This window comes from Pollicipes pollicipes, unplaced genomic scaffold, assembly GCF_011947565.3.
Source record: "Pollicipes pollicipes isolate AB1234 unplaced genomic scaffold, Ppol_2.1 Scaffold_4219;HRSCAF=4965_pilon_pilon_pilon, whole genome shotgun sequence".
Lineage (NCBI taxonomy): Eukaryota > Metazoa > Arthropoda > Thecostraca > Pollicipedomorpha > Pollicipedidae > Pollicipes > Pollicipes pollicipes.
Window position 1 is genome coordinate 28246621 of NW_023596448.1, and position 22273 is coordinate 28268893.

Below are 22273 nucleotides of genomic sequence, written 5' to 3' on the forward strand. Positions count from 1 at the left end.
CGCCCTAGTGCCTACCGTCCTAAGGCCGAAGTCATAGGACCTACAATTTTCGATTGCCCGATCAGGGATTGACCCAGTTAATAAGCTTTCCTTGCAGGATGGCGTGGAAGTGACGCTGGTGCTTTCAGATCTTCGGCCAGGGCAAAAGCCGCAGCGCAAACTTTTCGCGTGGAAGGCGAGTAAATGGCGGCACTTCACTGGAAACAACGCATTTCTCAGCAGCTGCGAAAAACTGCATGTTGATCCTTGGGTTCAGTACATCCGGCCGTACACGCCAGCATGGACCGAAAAGACCTTCGCAGAGACAACGTGTACGTTGCCAGCCTCACGTGCAGTGCCCACCGCGCGGCGGCCTGCCCCAGCCGTGCCGCCAGCCGCCGGGCCGGCGGCGGCTCCCACCGGCCGACCGACCGGCGCCGCCCACCTTCAGGTCGGGGATGCCGTAGCCCTTCTTGAGCGTGACCTGGAACACCTCGAGGCCGGAGATGAAGGCCGCCAGCCTGGACAGCGACTGCTTGCCGCTGCCGCCCACGCCCACCAGCAGGGCGTTGCCGCGCGGCGACTCCAGGATCCGGTTGATGCTGCGGTGGAGGCAGCCCGCGCCGTCAGCCGGCATCGCACAACGCGGCATGACGCACAGTCGGCATCTTTGCAGTTTTCGTGTTACTGCGTATCAAATCAAACTGCAGCCTGCTTTAGCAAAAGTGTTATGAATCCTGACAAAGTCGCACCGGCCATCAGCCGGCACTAGTGCGACCCGGTGACCCCCGGTGACCTCCGGTGACCCCTCACCGACAGACGTGCATCATGGCGTCCTCGAACAGCACCAGGTTCATGGCGGCGTTGATCTCGTTGTAGGAGTCCATGGCCTCCTTCAGCAGGCGTGACAGGTCCGGCCAGCCGCCGATCTGTGGGCGGGGCGCGGGCGTCAGCGGCGCCAGAGAACACCACCGATTCAGCGGCCTCTGAGGACGGACTCTGCGGATCACCCGAATCATTGGACTCATAGAGAGCCTCAATCTGAAGAAAATGTCCGCCCACTACAGCAGTTATCGCAGCGACTTGCTACGCAAAGTGCTTGAAACAGTAAGCAGTTCGAGCGTCTAGTGGTGCCTTGAACGAATTTCACACACACCTGGTTGTACTTCGGATCTCCGATTCCCTTGGCGAAGTGGCACCAAATGTTGGGTTTCTGCATCACCACTGCGTCGTCCATCTCCTAAGTGCACACACATGTATGGGATGAGGACAGCGTAAAACTGACATTCAGTTCCAACAGTAAATCACCATAAAAATCAAGCGTGACATCATGTGCTAATCGGGTCCAGTCTCTACTGGTATGTTCCGTGAGATAAGCGCTCTCGTCCTGGAAAGTACCATATGACCGTTCCCATAACACGAAGAGTGTAGACCAGAATACATGGTGTAAAGACAGTTTAATGCACTTAGCGATATCTAACCTGTTCATAAACACGCAGTCAAGTGACTACAAAGACGATGAAAATGCGTTAATCTCATCGAAGTCGTCACTCAGCGTGAGGTGGGCGTCTCAACCTCGGTGCATAAAGCATCAGAATACTTGCGAGGCGCAAATATTCTGAAAGCGTGAGCAGTGGTGTATCCGCACAATAATACACATTCCATTTATCCCTTCGTGGAGCTGAACGCACGCATCATGCTTCAAACCATGCCGTCAAGGCAAGCTTCTTTCTCCTTTTACCATAACTGGCTGCAAACCACGCACCATCAGTCATTGAAGAGTTAATTTAACACGGTGTTATGACCAAGCACGTGAAGAAGCAGATTCATATCATACGCACCCCTGACAACACCCTCACGAGTATGTACAAGACGTACCTCTGCACGATAGCCGTCATGCATGTCTACCTTGTAGTTGTTAACAAGCGCTTTGTAACGCTGTCATATTCATCATTATCATTACCTAGACTAAAACACTATCAACACTATGCGTCGTACCCTAGGCTATTATCCACTGACGCCTGCCGCCCCTCCCATGCCAAAAAAGCTTCGGTTCACAGTGGTCGAACATATTTCGGCCTAGCTTTGAGCCGTTCGGTAACCCAAGCGTCTTTGAAACTGGATGAGGTTTTTTACCCTTTTCACCTTTTAGACAATACATGATTGGAAAATGTACGTTTTTCAAACGTATATCTTCAGAACTTCGGGCAGAGCGTCTTCCACATTCTCCGGCACATACCATACACATCCACATGCACGCGCCCGCAAGCACACGAACGCACATACACACACGCACGCGCCTGCCCACATGCACACATCATCTCCCGGGTACGGGCTCACAAGCGTGTCAGTGGGTCCAAGCGTGCGGAACTGCACTCAAAGCCGGGACATGCGTCGTGCGATCCCCCGTCAAACGCGCGGCGAGCCGCTGGCGCTGGCGCTGGCGCCGGCGACCGGGCCGGCCGGCCGGCGCGGCTACTTGCAGTGGCGGTCGCCGCGGGCCGTGGGGAGCGCGGGGAGGGCGGCAGAAGCAGCTCGGTGCCGTCCGGCGGCCCGCCCGGCTCGGTCAGCCGTGCAAGCTGCAGGGGCAGCGGCAGAGGCGGCTACAGCGAGGCGGCGCCGCGTCCCACACGGGCGCCGCCCGACGCCGGGCGCAGCGGGCCGGCTCAGCGGGCGGCCCGCCCCGGCAGACAAACGGCCACAGGTACACGCGGGCGGTCTGTATCGGCACCAGCCGAGCATGTCCACATTCATACCGGGCCGGTCCTCGGCAGCTCTGCTGGGGTACATCCACATCCACACGCGGAGCTGTGCCAACATTTAGCGGTACACATTCACACGTTTATCTGCGTTTTGTTTATGACAGCTTATCTATACGGCAGGTTGGCAGAAATCGTCTCGGAGAGCGGGACGCACTGACGTTTCGGTTGTCAGTTGGGCCACTCGACGCATTAGCATAAGCACATGCGCGTTTTGACCGGGAGGTGAGGGGGTGGACAAGCATGTCCTGTGCACTTCTCAAGTAACTGTTTACTGTAGAGTTGCACGCTTTCATCCAACAAGGGTTCATCAAAGGTTGTCTTAACCCGCTGACACTTTCGGCGACAACTCAAACTGTGGCCGGCACCTTCAAAGTTGCCGTGGTGTCAGCATTGACACAAGCACGGAAAGGTATGGGAGACGGAGTGGGGTGAGAGGGGGACGATGGCAGTAGTTCAGCCCGTGTCTCTCGGGGGCCGCGGCCAAACACGCGCTGACCGTTGGGGCCAGTCGTGTCGTGCAGGCTCTGCGACAACCAGACATTTGCCATTTAACACAGCACGGCGCGGACGGCTGTGCAGAAGCCGCGGTCGCGGACATACAGCCATCTTAGCGGCGGCGTTTACAGCCGACGCTGGCGGCTAGTCTAGTCTGGTTTAGATGGGGGCAGTTAAGTCTAAGTTAGAGTGTATGTTTGACATTTGACATTTAACGCAGCACAGCGCGGACGGCTGTGCAGAAGCCGCGGATGTGGGGAGCCATCTTAGCGGCGTCTTTTACAGCCGGTGCTGGCGGCTACTCTAGTCTGGTTTACATGGGAGCAGTTAATCTTTAGTTAGTGCCCGTCGAGCCCTATCTCACGAGATGGTCTCCGGCTGAATCCTGAAACGATGCAGACGGACGTGATGGAGAACCCGCCGTTCAACACGAGACCTTGACGGACACCATGACATCAGCTTCGATCACCGCCGTCGCGCGCCTCATAGACGCAACAGCGGAGTGTAAGATCCTGCAAGCACTACGCGCGCCAAGCGGGCACTGCGGTGCGGAGCGGCCGGCTCAGACCGCGACCGGCTACGACCGTGGAGACATCGTACGAGAGAGAAAAGACATGACCGGTTGAAAGTTACCCCTGTTTACCTTCAATGCAGCCAGAGGAAAAAGGAAGACATGGCCTAGGCGTCGCTAAAAAACATACATTCGACAGGCTGGACTATAGCGCATATATATACATATATATATATATATATATATATATATATATATATGCTTATATATTATCGTAGCCTACAATTTTCTGCTAGGATAGGCTCGGTTGATGATCCCTTAAGTCACATCTCTCACTGAAAAGCATTTAAGACCTATGTCTTAGCCTAGTACTCCCAAGCATCACGAACATGGCCCTTGGTAATCATTGGTAGCACATGCGAGGAAGGAGAGATCAAGATCGACTACAGATACACAGCCACCTGTGCTGATAGATACCGCAGCAGCAACACTGTTGGCTCTGACGGCATGCCCCAGCGCATGGTGCAGACGTTCAAACACGAGCACCATGATCATCGGGAGCAGGCACCAGTCGCCAAGACCGCTCAATATCAATATAATCGGAAAAGGGTACGTGACAAAACCTACGCATTCGCCGACGACAAGGTACACTGACATGAAAATAACGAAAGTGGGTCAACCTACTGCACAGTCGAATCACGGAAGTCAACGCCACCCTGTGGTACGATTCCCGCAGGCTCAGCATAAGGCCTGATCGCTCTCCCGTCGGGTGCTCGACCACGGCAGACCGTACCTCGAAGCCTTTCTTGACCATGTCGACGAGGATCTTGCCAAAGGAGGTGCCGTCCTCCTCGTCGACCAGCTTGTCGCCGTAGACCCGGTCCGCCTCGTGCAGCCAGACCCGCACCAGGTCGATCGGCATCTTGATCGAGTCTTTGTCGCAGAACAGCAGACCCTATCGCGCGGCACAACATAGCTATGGCATAGCAGCAGATCTGTCACGCGGCACAACATAGCTATGGTATAATAGCAGACCCGTCACGCGGCACAACATAGCTATGGCATAGCAGCAGATCCGTCACGCGGCACAACATAGCTACTGTATAAAAGCAGACCCGTCACGCGGCACAATATAGCTATGATACAATAGCAGACCCGTCACGCGGCACAACATAACTATGACATAGCAGCAGATCTGTCAAGCGACTCAACATGGCTGTGGCATAATAGCGGATCTGTCACGCGGCACAACATAACTATGGTATAATAGCGGACCCGTCACGCCGCACAACATAGCTATGGCATAACAGCAGACCCGTCACGCGGCATAACATAGCTATGGCATAACAGCAGACCCGTCACGCGGCATAACATAGCCATGGCATAGCAGCAGACCCGTCACGCGGCATAACATAGCTATGGCATAACAGCAGACCCGTCACGCGGCATAACATAGCTATGGCATAACAGCAGACCCGTCACGCGGCATAACATAGCCATGGCAGAACAACAGACCCGTCACGCGGCACAGCAAAGCTACCCACGACCAACTGCAGACCCCGTCACGCGATTCCACCGCACACAGACCCTGTCACTCGGCTCAGCACAATCTGCGGCAGTCGGCCGGTCCCGCCACCCTCACTACAGCCACTCGAAGGTGACACGGACTGCGCCCACCAGGGTACCGCGGCCTCTCCTGACCGGTGGGATGCGCTGCAGTGCGCTGGTTCCAAGTAAAGCGCCAACCTCGCTGATGGCGTTACATGACGACTTAGTTTGCGTTTTACAAAGTTTGTCGTGAAGGGATGAACGATGTGCCCCAGCGACTATTTTTTAAATACCAGCCAAATTACGACTGTTCCCAAACGGTGCAAAGCGGGCCCTCATAGAAGTTATTCAAATGAAGGGACCATGACCTTTTGCCGAATAATTATGAAAGTGACAAAGGACAAGTCAAGGAAATTATAAAACCACAGCAACAGGACTGCGGCACCCGCCCGCCCGGCGGGACACGGTCGGGCGTTTGTCGCGAGCCCTGTCCGGTAAGACCCCCCACCTGGAAGATGTTGCTCAGGTCGCGCAGGTTGAAGACGTAGTGGAACTTGATGGCGGTGGGCAGGAAGGTCTGCGACACCTTCTGGTGCAGGGCGAACGCCGACTGCACGATGCCGGGGGACGTCTTGACCAGCGGGTGCGGGAACTTGTTCAGCGGGTTACTCAGATGCTGGTGCAGAATTGAATTGTAGATGGTGTGCAGCGACTCGGCTCCGGGGAAGCTGAAAATTGAAACACAGGCATGGTCATTTGTACTCCTGATGGTGACCACGCCGGATAGTCCATTTGAAATCACCACGCACAAGCTCGATAGGCTTGAAGCAAGACTGCTGGCCTCCCCTCCAATCACCGGGTTGCAGCGCATCTCGTTGTCCTGGCTTCTTGTGCAGAGAATGCTGAGTGCTTAGGATGTACCAGCAATTCCAACACAGTGCAATGCAACCAAGTAAATGCAACGCAACAGCGTTATACTGCACAACAGGATTATCCTGCAATGCAATACGTCCAGAACAATCAACCCAATTGCAAGCCAATTAATGCGCTTTATAAGGAAACAGGTTAAATGCATGGCGTTCACTGGCTCGATAAAGCACCATCCAATCGTCGTGCCGGTCATAACCTGCCCATCAGCTGCAGCAGCAAGTCGTCAGTTGTGTGCTGCTTTGAACATTGGATTGTCATATCTCAAGTGCAGTTCGGAACGACAAAATCATAGAAATGAATGTCAACGAAACGAAAACGACGAGACAAATGAAACACGAGGGCAACAAAACGATAGCAAACGAAGCTCGAGCGGTCTTTTCCGTTCACTGTGTTTTGTTGCCGGTGTCTTTATGCCCTGCAGGCTTCGCCTAGCCTATTTTATACCACCAGTTGAGCCTGGCGTGCTAGACTGAACAGTCTCCTGCCGCATATCCTTAGCCCGGCCGCACCCTTGCCCATGTTTCTCACATCATATTCACATTCATGTTCCCGGCATGTCCACGTCATCACTACCGCCGTTTTGAGAGCCATGCGTTGACGCTCCGGCTAATCAACGCAACACGGCACAACACAACATGGCACAGCACAAAACGGCTGCAGTCGCTGCAGGCTGCCGCGGACGCCGGCCGGGCCCGTCCGTCCAAGCCCGCCTGGGGCCGCGCCGGCGTCCGCCAGCAGACCCACCTGGTGGCGAACACGGCGAAGTGACGCTGCAGGCGCGGGTTGATGGTGAAGCTGCCAGCCGTCGGGTTCATCGACGCCACGTACTGCACGTTGTGGATCTCCTTGAGCGACAGCTTGGTGCGGTCGTACCAGTGGTTGTAGTCGAGGTGCTGGCGCAGCATGGTGTGTGGCTGCACCGTGTCGTACAGGTCCACCTGGGGCGACCGGGCTCAGGTCAGCCGCCGGACGACCGGGCTCAGGTCAGCCGCCGGCCGACCGGGCTCAGGTCAGCCGCCGGCCGACCGGGCTCAGGTCAGCCGCCGGACGGCCGAGCTCAGGTCAGCCGCCGGACGACCGGGCTCAGATCAGCCGCCGGACGACCGAGCCCAGGTCAGTCGCCGGACGACCGAGCTCAGGTCAGCCGCCGGACGACCGAGCTCAGGTCAGTCGCCGGCCGATCAAGGCCAGGTCAGCCGCCGGACGACCGAGCTCGGGTCAGTCGCCGGCCGAGCGTCGCACCTCAGCGGCAGCGGTGGCGGCGGAGACGTGCGCACGAGAACGTCATCAGATGCGGGCTGCACTCTGGTAACAGCGGCGCCCGAACTAGACGGCAAACACCGCTCACACGCACGCAGTCGAAATATAAGCATGCGCCTGCCAAGAAAGCGATGGTCCTCCGTCGTGTTGGTTGCGTTCAACGTCGGCCCCCGTGTGGGCGTGCTTGTGTGGTAAGGAGGGGGGGGGGGGGGGGGGGGGGGGGGGGGGCGGAAAGCAAGAGTGTCAGCTTGACTGGGGTTACTTGTTTTGCAGCTGGATGTTCGGAAGACGCGTGATGGAGGCGCGCTGTGCCACTTACCGGCAGCAGCCGCGGTAGTAAGCGGTCGGTCAGCATCGCCTTACCTCGGGCATGTTCATGTCATCCACGAAGTATACCATCTTCTTGCTGCCGGGAGGGCCGTAGTTGCGGCCGGCCTTCTTCTCCAGCGGCCTCTCCAGCACACGCTGCAGCATCTCTGCAACAGGCCAGCGGTCAACGGGCATACTCGGGCCACGCAACGACGCTGGAATGTATGGTCTCACCTGATCTCAATCAGTCAGTCGTTGCTGATAAGTGACTTGCTCTAGACCTGCTTTCCATTGCACTCTCAGTTGTGCATGAAAAGACCAGCATGAACGCCCGACACAAATTTGGGCTATAGAAGCTGTAAAAATGGAAACAAACAGCTCTCGGCTGGTAAGCCAAGCTTCTCAGGCAAACTCTGCGGCGTTTATTAGCAAGTCCCTGGACAAGTGTGCCGGAGCTTGCGCGTGCTCTCGGTCCGCGGAGCCCCCTCGCCGGGCGCGCGGGCGGCCTTTCCCCGCGGCCCCGCCAGCTGGGCACTGACCGGACGTGGTGTAGAAGTTGAAGGGCACCCTGGTCACCATGTAGTCCTCCGAGAGCTGGCCCAGCTTGTCGTTGATGAGCACCGTCTTGCCGGAGCCGGGCGGCCCGACCAGCATGACTGGGTGCCGGTTCTCCATGAGCTTGTCCATGAAGAAGCGCAGCCGGGTGGTCTCTGGCGTCGGTACTTGCACCGCCTGCCGGGCCAGGCGGCGTCAGCCGGCACACCGGCACCAGCCGCACCACGCAACTCCACAACGGCGTGCCCATACTAGCAGCCGTTCCAGCAGCCGCTGTCGCTGGGCTCCAAACAGCGGCTCTGCACAACCTGCTCCACGTCGGCCGTCCGCGTTTTGTCGGCGCGCACTATCTTTATCCCGGGAACGGACGGAATCCCGGGAACGGAATTCATTTCTGTCCCGTGCGTATCTCCCTACAGTCGAAGTCAGAAGCCCCCCAGACGACAAGCTTTTGAACCTCTCACCTGCAGGGGCATGTCCGGGTCGAGCTCGAAGGACGGCACGTTGGAGGACCAGGGCACGAACTTCTGCGAGTCCTTGTCGATGTAGTAGTCGAACACGGTGCCCTGAGCAGGGAACTTGACCGACTTGAACTCGTTGACCCACCAGCGGGAGAACTCCACACGGTAGTCGGTCATCTGAGGCCCGAGCCGGGCCCAGTCAGCCCGAGCTGGGCACAGTCAGCCCAATCCGGGCACGGTCAGCCCGAGCCGGGCACAGTCAGCCCGAGCCGGACACAGTCGATCAGAGCCGGGCAGTCCGCCCGAGCCGGGCACAGTCAGCCCGATCCGGGCACGGCCAGCCCGAGCCGGGCACAGTCAGCCCGAGCCGAGCACAGTCAGCCCGAGCCGGGCACAGTCAGTCCGAGCCGGGCACAGTCAGCCCGAGCCGGGCACAGTCAGCCCGAGTCGGGCACAGTCAGCCAGAGCCGGGCACAGCCAGCCTGAGCCGGGCACAGCCAGCCCGAGCTGGGCACAGTCAGTGCTGATGTCCGGCGGCGGCACGTTCGCTGCTTGATAACTACAGCAACATCGGACACAGATCCAACGCGTAACTCGGACGTACTTCATGAATGTCCGCTACTTTATCGCCAGTCAAGCAGATTGACAGAACTCCCTTCCATCCGTACCCACCAACCGTAACTCACGGCATACTACGGTGTCTAACCCAGAACGTGATCACATTAGCTGACTTCTAGTCATATAACTGCAAATTTATCACCCAACCCAATGCGGAATGCCCCATTTCAACCGCACCCATATCGCATGTGATCATCTGACCATCGTCGTCAGCGGTGGACGCCCCACCTGGTCCTGGAACATGCTGGCGCCGAAGGCGGACACGCAGCAGAAGCAGAAGTACAGCTCGTACAGCTCCTTAGGGGAGTCGGGCGGCACGGCGTCTGGGGTCAGCATGCAGTCTGCCCACACAGAAAACAGCTATATAAGCAACGGTTGCCAATGTGTGTCGCTGGAATGTTTGTAGTGGGGGGATAAAACTCCACGCTAAAGATTAGTACAAGTAAGTTATAGCATTTCCAATGACGCGACTTTATGTCGGATACGTTAAAAGAAGGAAGATGAAAACCTTGGTAAGCTGGCATTATACGCAACGTAACTATACACCCGGAACATCTTAGCACACTGAGCCGACAACAGCTGCACTTTTTACATTAAAGGTTTACAGCGCAACATGTTTGAGAACCTCTAGAGGTATGTCGAAGTTAATTATGGCGATATTTCCATTAGCCTTTTTCATGCCGTTCTATCTTAGCATGGACATTTTTCCAAGCCCCTAGCTGTGAGGTCTTTGCGGATAGAGATAAAACAAAACTCCGCTCACTAAAGCAGCCACTGACGGTCGCACGCGCCCAAAAAATCATCGGAAGCACTGCCGCCGACCGGCACTGACCGAGGAGATTACAGAGCATCTGGATCTGGGAGATCTCTGCGATGGGCGTGATCTTCTTGAGCCGGGTGCGCATGACCTCCAGACAGCCGGGCACGTACTTGTCGAACAGGATCATCAGATTGGCTTTCTCCGACTGGATCTCGCGCGTCTCAATCCAGCTGTTCACGAACCTGGCCAGCCCGACGGCGCGCTGTCACGACGGCTGAGCCATTCACTGGCGTGTCGCTTGTCGCCTGCGTCACTGACGTGAGCCTCATTAATGAACACGTCATTACTGAACTGTACCAGGTCTACACACAGTATGACTAATCACCAAGCCTTACATGCACGGAGCACACACTTTTTCATTGTCCCACGATCCCCCCTGAACGGCATTCCCGGACCCTATCAGAAAGATGTGTCCATCCCCTCTCTACACTGCCGCGCCCGAGTCGCCAGCCGGGGGCCGGCCGGGCTCGTGCGCCGGCGGCCGGCGGGCCGGCTCACGCACGGGTTCCAGCCGAGGTCCTGCGGGTTCAGGTAGAGGATGCCGGCGCGCGACACGGTGGCCGGCGTGGCGTGCTTCAGCGTGGCGATCTCGAACAGCAGCCGCATGCTGGGCGTCAGCGCGATTCGCTCGTTGGAAGCCAGCGTCAGCACCTGCGCGCGCGCCGCGGCACGGCGTCAGCGCGCGCCTCTGTACGTGCCCGCTGGCGCGCCCGCCTCACCAGAACCGTGTGGCGGATACGCATGAGATTTACCCGCACGTTCGTGAGTGGCCAAGTCGGGCAAGGTGGATAGTACCATTCGAAATGGGAGACACTTGGGCGAGTTTATTTGCGAGCCTTCAGGCAAGTCCTTCCGTACAATTATGAGCCCATTGCCAGCATTGACTATCGAGTGAACACCGAGAACAAGGGAGAGCACTTTGACAAGTGCCAGAACTCCCGACGTCATCTCCGTCAGCGCCACAAACACCAGCCGACACCCGCCCGCAGCCGCGGCGAGCCCGCAGCCGCGGCGGGCCCACCGCCCACCTTGTTGTCGTCCATGACCGTGTTGAGCGACTCGATCCACATGGGGTCGATGTCGCCGTCGAGCACGATCCAGCGCGGCCCGTCCGTGGTCAGGTTGGCCATGTCTCGCATCAGCGTCGACAGCAGGCCTGCGCCGCAGCGACCGCGGCGGCACATTAGCCGTTATCGCGAGCAAAAGCGCCGCGGGCGGGGGCGGCCACTGGCTCCGGCGTATAAGGAAACGGCCGCGGTGCTCTCGTGACACGTGGAAACTTCGTTTCACTGCTGACGCGCTAGCACAACCACCAATAATGCAGCCGTTGAGCCGCCCACCATGCTCCATGCTAACGCAAAACCGTCCGCGGGCAACACTGGCTGTGGGCTTCAGAACGGGGAAGACGTAACAACAATAAGCGTTGGACCACTCCACCACACCTGTAACCCCTAGGCAGGAAGCAAATACATAGGACATTCCCTGCCTCGGTGTAAAGAACCTTGAGATGTCCAAGCCTTGCCCGGTGTATGTAGAGCACCCGTGGCATCAGACGTGGGCGAACGGTGACAGGGGCCGCGCCGGGACAGCGTCGGTGCATGGCCACCGCTTCCCGCCGCTGGCACCGCCCACTCACCGTCCTTCCACTCCCGCGTCGACGGGTTGATGATGCCGAACAGTTCGTCGTTGGTGACAGCCTTGGGGTTCAGGTCATTGAAGTAGGGCCTGTGCTTCAAGTTCTGGTGCGTCCTGAACAGGGTCTTCCACACCTGCGTCTTGCCGGTGCCGGCGTTGCCGATGATGAACACGGAGTGTCGCACGTCCAGCAACTCCTGAAGCTGGACCACCTGCAGCACCGGATCAGAGCTCAAAAACGGTACAGGGCTAAAACAAGTTGGTGAAGTATGTCTTGCAACAAAATATTTCGTCAAGGTTTACCATGAGCAAGGAATGCACGTGCCGCTGCAACACAAATGTCGCCACAAAGGGTGACACTGTTTCCTCTCTGGTGCCGTGGAAAAAACGAATGACACTGCCACGACTTTCGGTATAGTTAGCGATCCACTTACCGAGCAGGTACTGTAAAGACAACATGCTGGCAGGCCCATTCAGGCCACTTGATCATTATGCCACTTTTGACGGCTTGCAAGGCAGGTATTACGACACAATTTTATGACAAAAACCTTTCGGTGGCAGCATGCATCAACTTCCAAGACAAAATCTGCATGTAATTGGGTATACAATAAAAGAAAAGCCTTCCAGAAAAGAGTAACTATGAATTGGTCAATAACGTTCTCGGGAGGCAACCATATTAATACGCAGCGATGACCTTATTCAGTCTGATGTCGGTTCGAAACAACTTGTTTTGCACTGAACGCGATTCAAAGCCAGCTAACACTTTTCTGCACAGAAAAGTGTCGTTTTGTGTTCGTGCAGTGATCATTTGACCGTTTGGTCCCGATTTTTGGCCTTACTAGGCAATACACGACCAAAGGGTGCCTTTCACACACAACCTCAGCAGGTTAAAATAGCTCACGCTTGAGAGGGATGCCCTTTGATGCGGCGATTTCCACCACAATCCTTGTAACAAAGTAAGTACACAACCGAGGGAGAGAAGGGGCAAACAACATAACATATATTCGTTGAATCGAAGCAGCGTAATGATCCGCCCTCACGCGGCAGCCCAACAAAGCAAACCGAAGTAAACAGGGAGAGGGGAAGGAGGAATGAGATGAGGAGGGGAAAGAGAGAGGGCGAGAGAGAGGGGAGAGAGAGAGAGAGAGAGAGAGAGAGAGAGAGAGAGAGAGAGAGAGAGAGAGAGAGAGAGAGAGAGAGAGAGAGAGAGAGAGAGAGAGAGAGGAGAGAGAGAGAGAGAGAGAGAGAGAGAGAGAGAGAGAGAGAGAGAGAGAGAGAGAGAGAGAGAGAGAGAGAGAGAGAGAGAGAGAGAGAGAGAGAGAGAGAGAGAGAGAGAGAGAGAGAGAGAGAGAGAGAGAGAGAGAGAGAGAGAGAGAGAGAGAGAGAGAGAGAGAGAGAGAGAGAGAGAGAGAGAGAGAGAGAGAGAGAGAGAGAGAGAGAGAGAGAGAGAGAGAGGGAGAGAGAGAGAGAGAGAGAGAGAGAAAGAGAGAGAGAGAGAGAGAGGAGAGAGAGAGAGAGAGAGAGAGAGAGAAGAGAGAGAGAGAGAGAGAGAGAGAGAGAGAGAGAGAGAGAGAGAGAGAGAGAGAGAGGAGAGAGAGAGAGAGAGAGAGAGAGAGAGAGAGAGAGAGAGAGAGAGAGAGAGAGAGAGAGAGAGAGAGAGAGAGAGAGAGAGAGAGGAGAGAGAGAGAGAGAGAGAGAGAGAGAGAGAGAGAGAGAGAGAGAGAGAGAGAGAGAGAGAGAGAGAGAGAGAGAGAGAGAGAGAGAGAGAGAGAGAGAGAGAGAGAGAGAGAGAGAGAGAGAGAGAGAGAGAGAGAGAGAGAGAGAGAGAGAGAGAGAGAGAGAGAGAGAGAGAGAGAGAGAGAGAGAGAGAGAGAGAGAGAGAGAGAGAGAGAGAGAGAGAGAGAGAGAGAGAGAGAGAGAGAGAGAGAGAGAGAGAGAGAGACCAGGAGGCCACGTCGACTCACCTTCAGCGTGAAGCCGTCCTCCGGCTGCAGCTTCAGGTCGACACACGCCTTCTTGATCGACTTCTCAAAGTCCATGTCACGCTTCCTGGGCACGTCCAGCGCCGGGAACAGGTCGAAGATGAGCCCCATGAACACGGGCACGTCGTCGGTCACGATCTTCGGCACGTTGAAGTCGCGCAGGGCCCGCATCAGCACTTGGTCCTCGGGCCGCCCTCGATCGCTCCGCTATCGGCAGCAGACACGCGGCGCGTACAGTACCGGCCGGGACCGGCCGGCTCGGGGCATGAATGGCCGCTTATTGCGCCAGTCTACAGCGCGCGGGGTGGGTTCGTGTCGAACGGTTATTTCATAGAGGGTGCGGCAAGAGAGGAGTTCTTGCTCCTGGCCAGCCTAGCCTCGTGGGGTGTCTATCGATCACGCGTAGAGTTTGGTAAAAATCGTTCAGGAGGAAGGAAAGACGCACTTGTGAGAAGCCTCAGGCTTTTGGCTTCTTTCAGTGGTTTGGCGAGTGCTAGGAGGGTCCTGATCTTCATTTGGGATGGCCCGGAGCGAAGCAAGCATTGGTGGGAAGGCCCCGTCCAATTTTTTATTTATTAAAAAATGCAAGTCTTTCCGGGTCCCAGGCACTTGTATGTACTCAAAGTGTGCAGGCGATGATGCATTCGCACGACATTTACAGCAAATTCACGTCCAGCTAAGTGACCACTCGTCAATATAAAATGCAATCATCTAACGATTAATAGCCCAATAAATGGGACGTTGTCGGAACCAACGCGGTCGCCATGCTGTCACCAAGCCGGCGTGAGCCGCTGCGCCACAGCCGCCGGACGCCGGACGCCGCGCTCCGGCAGTCAGGCCGGCGGACCCACCTTCAGCGACCCCGCCACCACCAGCACGGACTTGACGGCGCGCAGGCCCCAGTCGTAGTGGTCCTGCTTGGACAGCAGCTCCTTGCACAGCGTGTAGAGGGTGATGAACTTGCGGGCCAGCAGGCGCGAGTCGACGAAGCCCTCGGACACCAGCATGATCTCGCAGATGAGCTCGATGTCCGGCACCACCATGGCGCACGGCCTGGGGCAGCACGGCAGGAGCGTGAGGCGGCGGCGCTACCCAGCGGCCGGCGGCGCTGCGTCACCTTCCTGCTCACCACTAGCAAGGGCAGTCATGGGCCCGCTACATATGCAACGGGCACCTCAGAGCATTATGAGCAGAGTTTCCTTCAGTACAGTGTAGCTAAATATGTGCAACATGTAAAATGTTCAGATTATTTTATGTGTAGTATACTTTAAGGGGCTCAGTCTAACCATTTCTTGCCCGATAGTTATTTAACCAGTGCCCTCTGGTAACTTAAATATATATTATGTCCAGCGCAAGAAATCCCAGCTCGTAATGCCGAGAAGAAAGAAAATAGCAACTCAAGGCCTTACCTGCTTATATCGCTTTAGAACGATCATAACCATGCACAACCCCTCATGCTAATGTCTTGGTTAATCGCCGATTTAATCTCACTCAACAATGTCGCCAGGTGAAACGAGCCACGACATCAACAAGCCCTGGATGCGGCTCACAGCAACATTAGGCCAGAACACGGTTTCGTTTACACCACCAGCGCACACAACATGCACATAACGCCGCTGGTCCAGTGACACCCCCACACCGCGGCAGTGAACCCCATCGTCCCATCATCACCACACAGGTGACACGGCAGCCGCGGCGCGGCTCGCGCCGGGCGCCCGGCGCACCTGAACAAGGCCTTGAGATTCTCGGGCAGCTCGGTGCGGCCGGCGTAGCCCGGGTTCATGGTGATGAAGATGCCCACACTCGGAATGCATCGGATCTCTTCGCCGAGGAAGTTGAATCTGTCCTTCTTGTCCCGAATGGCGTCCTGCGGCGGCGACAAAACATTGTGCACGTCGATCGCCTTCAGCCGGGCCCGTCCAGTGGAATAATGTTGCACCCTTGGTAGACGGCTCATACAAACGAACATCCATGTTCAAATCGGCATTGAAATCCTTTTTGGCCAACAAACACACAAAGTTGAATGCCCTTCACATGCTAGGTGATGCTCCAATAGCCTGTAGTTAGCACAATCCCAGTCCCAATGTGTTGTCGTATGTCGGATATAGCTTTTGAGCATGAATGGGACAGTATGAGATCAACTAGATATCGCGGGGTTCTAGCAGTGGCAATGAAGCCAAAGATCTTTCTGCTCTTTTTCCAACAGTATGAACACGGGATATCCAATTCACTCCATCGTAACACATTTTTTCCCGAACGCACTTGACGAGTCACCAGTTTCTTCCGTACTTGCTGTACCGCGGCTCGCAATGTTTATTTGTCCGAGCGGCGGCCGAGACCGCACACGTACCTGGACGGACCTGACCTCCACGGCCGAGGCGGCACACGTACCTGAACGGACCTGACCTCCACGGCCGAGACCGCATACGTACCTGGACGGACCTGACCTCCACGGCCGAGGCGGCACACGTACCTGAACGGACCTGACCTCCACGGCCGAGACGGCACACGTACCTGGACGGACCTGACCTCCACGGCCGAGACGGCACACGTACCTGGACGGACCTGACCTCCACGGCCGAGACCGCACATGTACCTGGACGGACCTGACCTCCACGGCCGAGACCGCATACGTACCTGGACGGACCTGACCTCCACGGCCGAGACCGCACATGTACCTGGACGGACCTGACCTCCACGGCCGAGACCGCATACGTACCTGAACGGACCTGACCTCCACGGCCGAGACCGCACATGTACCTGGACGGACCTGACCTCCACGGCCGAGACCGCACACGTACCTGGACGGACCTGACCTCCACGGCCGAGACCGCATACGTACCTGGACGGACCTGACCTCCACGGCCGAGACCGCATACGTACCTGGACGGACTTGACCTGCACGGCCACCACGGACAGCACCTCCACCGAGATGCGGTTGAACTCGTCGAAGCAGCCCCAGGCGCCGGTCTGCGCCAGACCCTTGTAGATGTTGCCGCACGACTGCAACGACAGCGCGGGGCGGCTTCGCGCTGAGCCGCACTGGACAACGGGCACGACCACCGGCCGGGGCAACAGCTGGCGGGCTCGTGCTCGAGCACAGACTAATCACACGGGCACGCAGTGGTAGGCAACGATTGAGGCCGACTGAGAGAAGGCTCGGCTGGGTGCACTACCACCGCACCGCTGCCGGCACGACACTGGGCGCCAGCCATCAACTGGCAACTGACACCAAGCACCAGCCGGGTGAACTTCAACGAGAACACTTCCAATGGCGACCAACGCAGCAGCGCCACGACGCCATGTGTGTCCCAGCCAGAGGCTAGGCTCAGCCGGGCCAGCTCTGACTCCTGCGCCGTCGGACGCCACGCTCTGCCGGCTGGCACGCCACCTCACCTTGTAGTCCATCTGCTCGGAGCAGTTGAACACGTACACCATGATGCCGAGCGCCTTGCCCAGGTCCTTGGTGGTCTCCGTCTTGCCGGTACCGGCCGGGCCGGCGGGAGCGCCGCCCATGATCAGGTGGAGCGACTGTGGCCGCGTGCACGCATGAACGCGGGCGCGTGGGTGACCAGTCGCGGACTGGTAGTCAAAGTCACTGACGGCCAATGTTCACAAAACGGGGGACAGTCTGGTAACAACAGGTCGCGACAAAACTGGCCTGGCACACCGCAGTACGCTACATTCGAACTACATAAACAGCACATAATTCAAAAGGCAATCTGAAATCCGTCATGCTTTTTCCTTCAAAATTTTGAAGGGAATGTTCTACATTTGAGCATTCTGAAGTAAGTATCATGTATGATGAAATAAACTCACTTAAACTATTTGTACACTCAAATGCTCTTGAAAACATAAGTTATTTATTCAGGGAATATGTTTCGCAAAACGTCATTTTTGCCACTGAGAAGGTCGCTGGTGTAAAATGACCTCGCTCAGCCTTTTGCCTTGAGAAATTTGCAGCCTGGTGTAGTTCTTAACGCTGAATTCAGATCCAAACATCAAGATAAACTCGAAAGTCTTAGTCAATTTAACCTTACGAAGATCAGATAGTCAGTGGCTTGATACACCACCGGCGGGCTTCCTAAAGAAATACCAGGGACAAAGCTGACTTCGTGAGGAGGTTTGGGAGCAATTCGGACACCGATCTCGACCTTGACCCTACTTAACCTAATTTGATCCGAACGTCGCAACCTAATAACCTCTAAATTTCACCAAAAAATGAGATGACGAATGGCAATACCTACCCCGTGGTTTTAGGTCTATCTTTTGCAGTGCCTACCGACGTCCACCTGACTCCCACCCCACCCGATCGCGTGGCACTCAGCCGGCCAGCCGAGCTCGTGCTGCTGCAGCGCCAAGCACCCTTGACCGCCGTGTCCGTGGGTCGTGCGGGGCGTCACCAAAACCCGTGCCGAACGGTCACACCATCCACTACACTCGCAACACAACCTCAGCATCCGACGGACGCGCACAGGACGCCACCCCGCCGCGGCGGCTCGACCGAGCTGCGTGAGCCCCGTCCCGGTGGCCGCGCCGCCCGCCTGACCTGCGTGAGCGTGATGTAGCAGCGGTCCGTCAGTGGCGTGATCACCAGCCGCGGCGTGTTGCCCAGGTACTCGTGACTGTAGCGGATCTGGGCGTCGCAGATGTTGGCGAAGCAGTCCTTGGCCTCGTCATCCCACCTGTCCGCACGATCACCACTGAGGCACTGAAGCGGCGGCGCCAGTGGGCTCGGCTCGTTCGGCTGGGGGTGGCGGTCGACGGCAGCGGCTGCCTCTGGACACTGTCTCAGCAGCGAACGACCTGCACAGTGTCCGAGACGACACGACACCCACCTGGCGGCTGCGACCAACGCCGGCGCTCGGTGATGGAGACCATGCTGATTTCGTCTTTACGACGCTGAGATTGCCCGGTCACTTCTCGTTCACAAAGAAACGTCTCGGCTCAGCCGGTGCGGCACGTTAAGATCCCTTCAGTACCAGTAGTAAAACAGCGCAAACACCGCACACCATCACACCGCGCCTCACGCGGCACGGCCCCAGCTGACGCCGCGACCGTGCGGGCCCCGTCACAGCGTCAGAGCCGGCCGGGGCGGGCGGCGCCGCCTCCAGCCCGCCGACCCGGGAGCGGGCGGCGCCGCCTCCAGCCCGCTAACCAGGGAGCGAACGGCGCCGCCTCCAGCGCGCTGACCCGGGAGCGCGCGGCGTCGCCTCCAGCCCGCTTACCCGTGGGCGGACGGCGCCGCCTCCAGCCCGCTGACCCGAGGGCGGGCGACGCAGCCTCCAGCCCACTGACCTGTGCCTCAGCTGCGCCTGCCAGCTGAACGCCTGGCTGCTCTCCACCTTGGTGGTGATCAGCTTGCCGACCACGTCCCTGTCGGGCAGCGAGACCGGCACAGTCACGGCGCTGCGTCGCCGTGCGCCGGCTCCCCACGGCCGGTGGTGCTACTGAGGGCGTGACGCCCTGCACTGTGGCCGGGGAGAGGGCGAACTTGGCAGCAGGCGGAGTGCACGTCTATTGCCGGAAGCTGAATCATGTGACTGTACAGTGTCTGTGTGTATGCGGTGTGTTGAGAAGGCTGGCCGGCCGTCCCCCTGGGATGCATTTAATGCGGGGACATCCAACAAACCACAACGATCACGGAATCCAACGTCCACCTTGTGGCCACTAAACCGACGTGAACACATCAAGCAAGAGCCGCGATCGAATGCATGTCACGGGTCGGGACATTTCGCCCATCGCCTGCGCCATTTTGGCGTGCTGGCGGCGCGTCCTCCTGACCCGGACGCCGGGCGGCAACGCACCGGGAGTGCACGTCGATGGTGCAGATGGTGGTGATCTTCTGACGCTCCTGCTTCGTCAGGTCTCCGACCAGCAGCGTGATCAGGGCGTTCAGCTGGCTCACCTGAGATAGGCACCGAACGTGAAGCTGCGCGCGCAAGTTTAGCGGGCGGCTCGGTGATTCTCGCTGAGTGAATCACGCGTCGTGACCGATCGGACCCTTACACGAGATTACCTAGGTCGTTTACCCAGCGCAATCGCACCCAGACATGTGCTCACATTGGTGTCTCGAGCCGCTGCGGACAGCTCGGACCATGTAAGACGACTGTCGTAAGACTACAGTCGTTCGACGCCCCCTTGCCCAGCTCGTCAGTATCGCGGCGGAGTGACCAGGCTAGACCGCAACCTCGCCTACCGGCACCTTTCGGTATGCGCGGCTCGCAAACTCTGTTCAAGTCACTCAAGCGTATGTTGCAGCTTCTTGAGCAGCTTCAGTTCACGCTATAGCCGATGCAGAGCCATTGTTTCCAGCGATGCAGCAAGCCATCTCCGACGCTAAAGAACGAATGATAGCCTGGGCTTGATGAGGCGGCCCCAAGTGACACGCAGGGCCGGAGCTGAGCCTGAGGACGCAAAACCCCGAGGCGGGCGTCTGTGCCACCCACCTGTTTCTTATTATAGTCCTTGAGCGCGTTCTCATAGCCCTCCTCCAGTCGGCCGAAGCTGATGTTGACCTCGGTAGTCCACCATATCTGGGTGCCGGCTAGCGAAACCTGCGGGGCGCGTTACACTCTCAAACGGCTGGAGTGAATCGTCCACTAGCATGCAGTGAAGACACCATACTAGACGCGCAAATGGACCTGGGCCACGACGTGGGAGCACCACGCATCGAACGAGCCCGATGACAATGAAAGCAAGGCGATCCAACATGAAAGCAGCCCGAACTTTGGTTACTCTTCTGATCATAGCGTAGACCGTGCAGACATCTACCTGCCAAAACTCAATGTCTACAACTTGGCACAACCTAGTCGTTCACATATGCCTCACCCTTCTGAACCTGGACACGGCGGTTGATCGACTTCTTTCGCCATGAACACAACCCAGCCAGCGCCCGTCCCGTCCCCGTCCTCGTCCCCGTCCCCGTCCCCGTTCCCGCTCCCGTCCCCCCCCCCCCCCCCGTCCCTGTCCCGTCCCCGTTCCGCCACCGTCACCGTTGCTGGTTCTTGGCTAGTACTGTCCTCTGCGCTAGGTGACCCGGGCCGTGACCGGAGGGCCAGCAGAGTCGGTGGTCAGGCTGTAATGCTGCAGGTGGGCACTAATGCATCGTACCTTGTGAGATGTTAAGTTCCTGCTACGAGAGCTACCCACCGGAGGGAGTGAAGACGATACAATCGCCGCCGTACCCGTACCCCACCCTCTCGTACCTGTACCCATATCCGTAGCCGTACCCGTACCCGTACCCGCACCCGTACCCGTACCCGTACCCGTACCCGTACCCGTACCCGCACCCGTACCCGTACCCGTACCCGTCAACATACCCTTACCTGTACCCGTACCCGTCACCGTACCTGTACTCATACCCGTCACCGTACCTGTACTCGTACCCGTCACCGCACCTCTCCCCGGTCCCGTCACCAACCGAGTCATCAGTCGCACCGCGCACCTGAGCCGGGTAGTCGAACAGCCATTGTTCACGCGGCTTGTCCTCGTACGTGACGACGGCCTCGGTCATGTAGTGCCGCACCGTGCACCGCATCCGCTCCAGCAGCTTGTTCAGCCACTGCTCCACCTGGTTGGCACCAGCGGCGAGCGCCTCCGGTCAGCTGACAGCGGCACGGATCGGTGCCGCCCGTGACACGCTCGCCAGTCATCATGTGGACCACCCCCCCCCCCCCGCAGCTCGGCGGGTTGGCCTAATTCTAATCAAGTGATGGTGGACTATGACATGATGATGCCAACGATTGGCACCGCTGAAGACATCGCTTTCTGGCTACACGTAGCGCTGCAGCACTGTGAAAACGAAACGAAACGGGCAATACAATAATCAGAAAGTAAGTTGGCATGGCCAATCCATCTGCCACGCTCCAAGACGGTCCAGACGACCGGCCCGGGCCGATCTGAACCGATCCCAGCTCCTGTTGCGGGTGACTGCGGCCGGGCGCGTGCCGCGGCCGCGAGCCGGGCTGGCGGCTGCCGGCGAGACTGGCGCAGCTCCTCCGCGGCGGTGTCCGCCCGCGCGTACCGGTCCGACGCAGTCGATGTCCTCGTCGAAGTCGACGTACTCGCCGTCCTTGGCGAACATGCCGACGGCCACCGTGCCCCCCTCTTCCTTGAACTTCAGCTTGGCCATCGAATCGAACAGCTTGGTCAGATGTCTGCGCGAGAGACAGGCATCACAACACGGTACAGCAGCGCGCACTGATTGTGTTCGCTTGTGTTGGTCGTCACCTAACGGCCTACATCCTCCATTGCAGCAACTGACCAGAAGGCAAGTGTGTCAGGGCGCCAGTGCTGCTGCATTCACTACTTTACTGGTAATTTTGAATCGATCTGCTTAAAGTTACAAGTGGTCATCAAGCTTCAGCACAGTGATGTCAGCATCTCAAATGACTTCAAATATGATT

The 22273-nt window shown here is 57.6% G+C and overlaps 1 protein-coding gene across 1 annotated transcript in view; it reads right to left on the reverse strand.

The window, feature by feature from the left end:
* The window catches only part of LOC119095308 (dynein beta chain, ciliary), a 91004-nt gene that overhangs the window by 28136 nt on the left and 40595 nt on the right, over window positions 1-22273 (reverse strand). The window contains exons 36-60 of the mRNA XM_037218158.1: window positions 21892-22024; window positions 21313-21438; window positions 20315-20422; window positions 19673-19773; window positions 19164-19241; window positions 18415-18550; window positions 17262-17396; window positions 16749-16868; window positions 15590-15732; window positions 14717-14918; window positions 13848-14072; window positions 11885-12095; window positions 11277-11404; window positions 10751-10899; window positions 10261-10430; window positions 9657-9769; window positions 8814-8987; window positions 8334-8526; window positions 7849-7961; window positions 6970-7163; window positions 5804-6023; window positions 4541-4702; window positions 1136-1219; window positions 793-908; window positions 425-581 (exon numbers count right to left, since the gene is read on the reverse strand). Of these exons, the coding sequence (XP_037074053.1) occupies window positions 425-581; window positions 793-908; window positions 1136-1219; window positions 4541-4702; window positions 5804-6023; window positions 6970-7163; window positions 7849-7961; window positions 8334-8526; window positions 8814-8987; window positions 9657-9769; window positions 10261-10430; window positions 10751-10899; window positions 11277-11404; window positions 11885-12095; window positions 13848-14072; window positions 14717-14918; window positions 15590-15732; window positions 16749-16868; window positions 17262-17396; window positions 18415-18550; window positions 19164-19241; window positions 19673-19773; window positions 20315-20422; window positions 21313-21438; window positions 21892-22024 (3691 nt within the window). The remainder of the gene's footprint in view (window positions 1-424; window positions 582-792; window positions 909-1135; window positions 1220-4540; window positions 4703-5803; window positions 6024-6969; window positions 7164-7848; window positions 7962-8333; window positions 8527-8813; window positions 8988-9656; window positions 9770-10260; window positions 10431-10750; window positions 10900-11276; window positions 11405-11884; window positions 12096-13847; window positions 14073-14716; window positions 14919-15589; window positions 15733-16748; window positions 16869-17261; window positions 17397-18414; window positions 18551-19163; window positions 19242-19672; window positions 19774-20314; window positions 20423-21312; window positions 21439-21891; window positions 22025-22273) is intronic.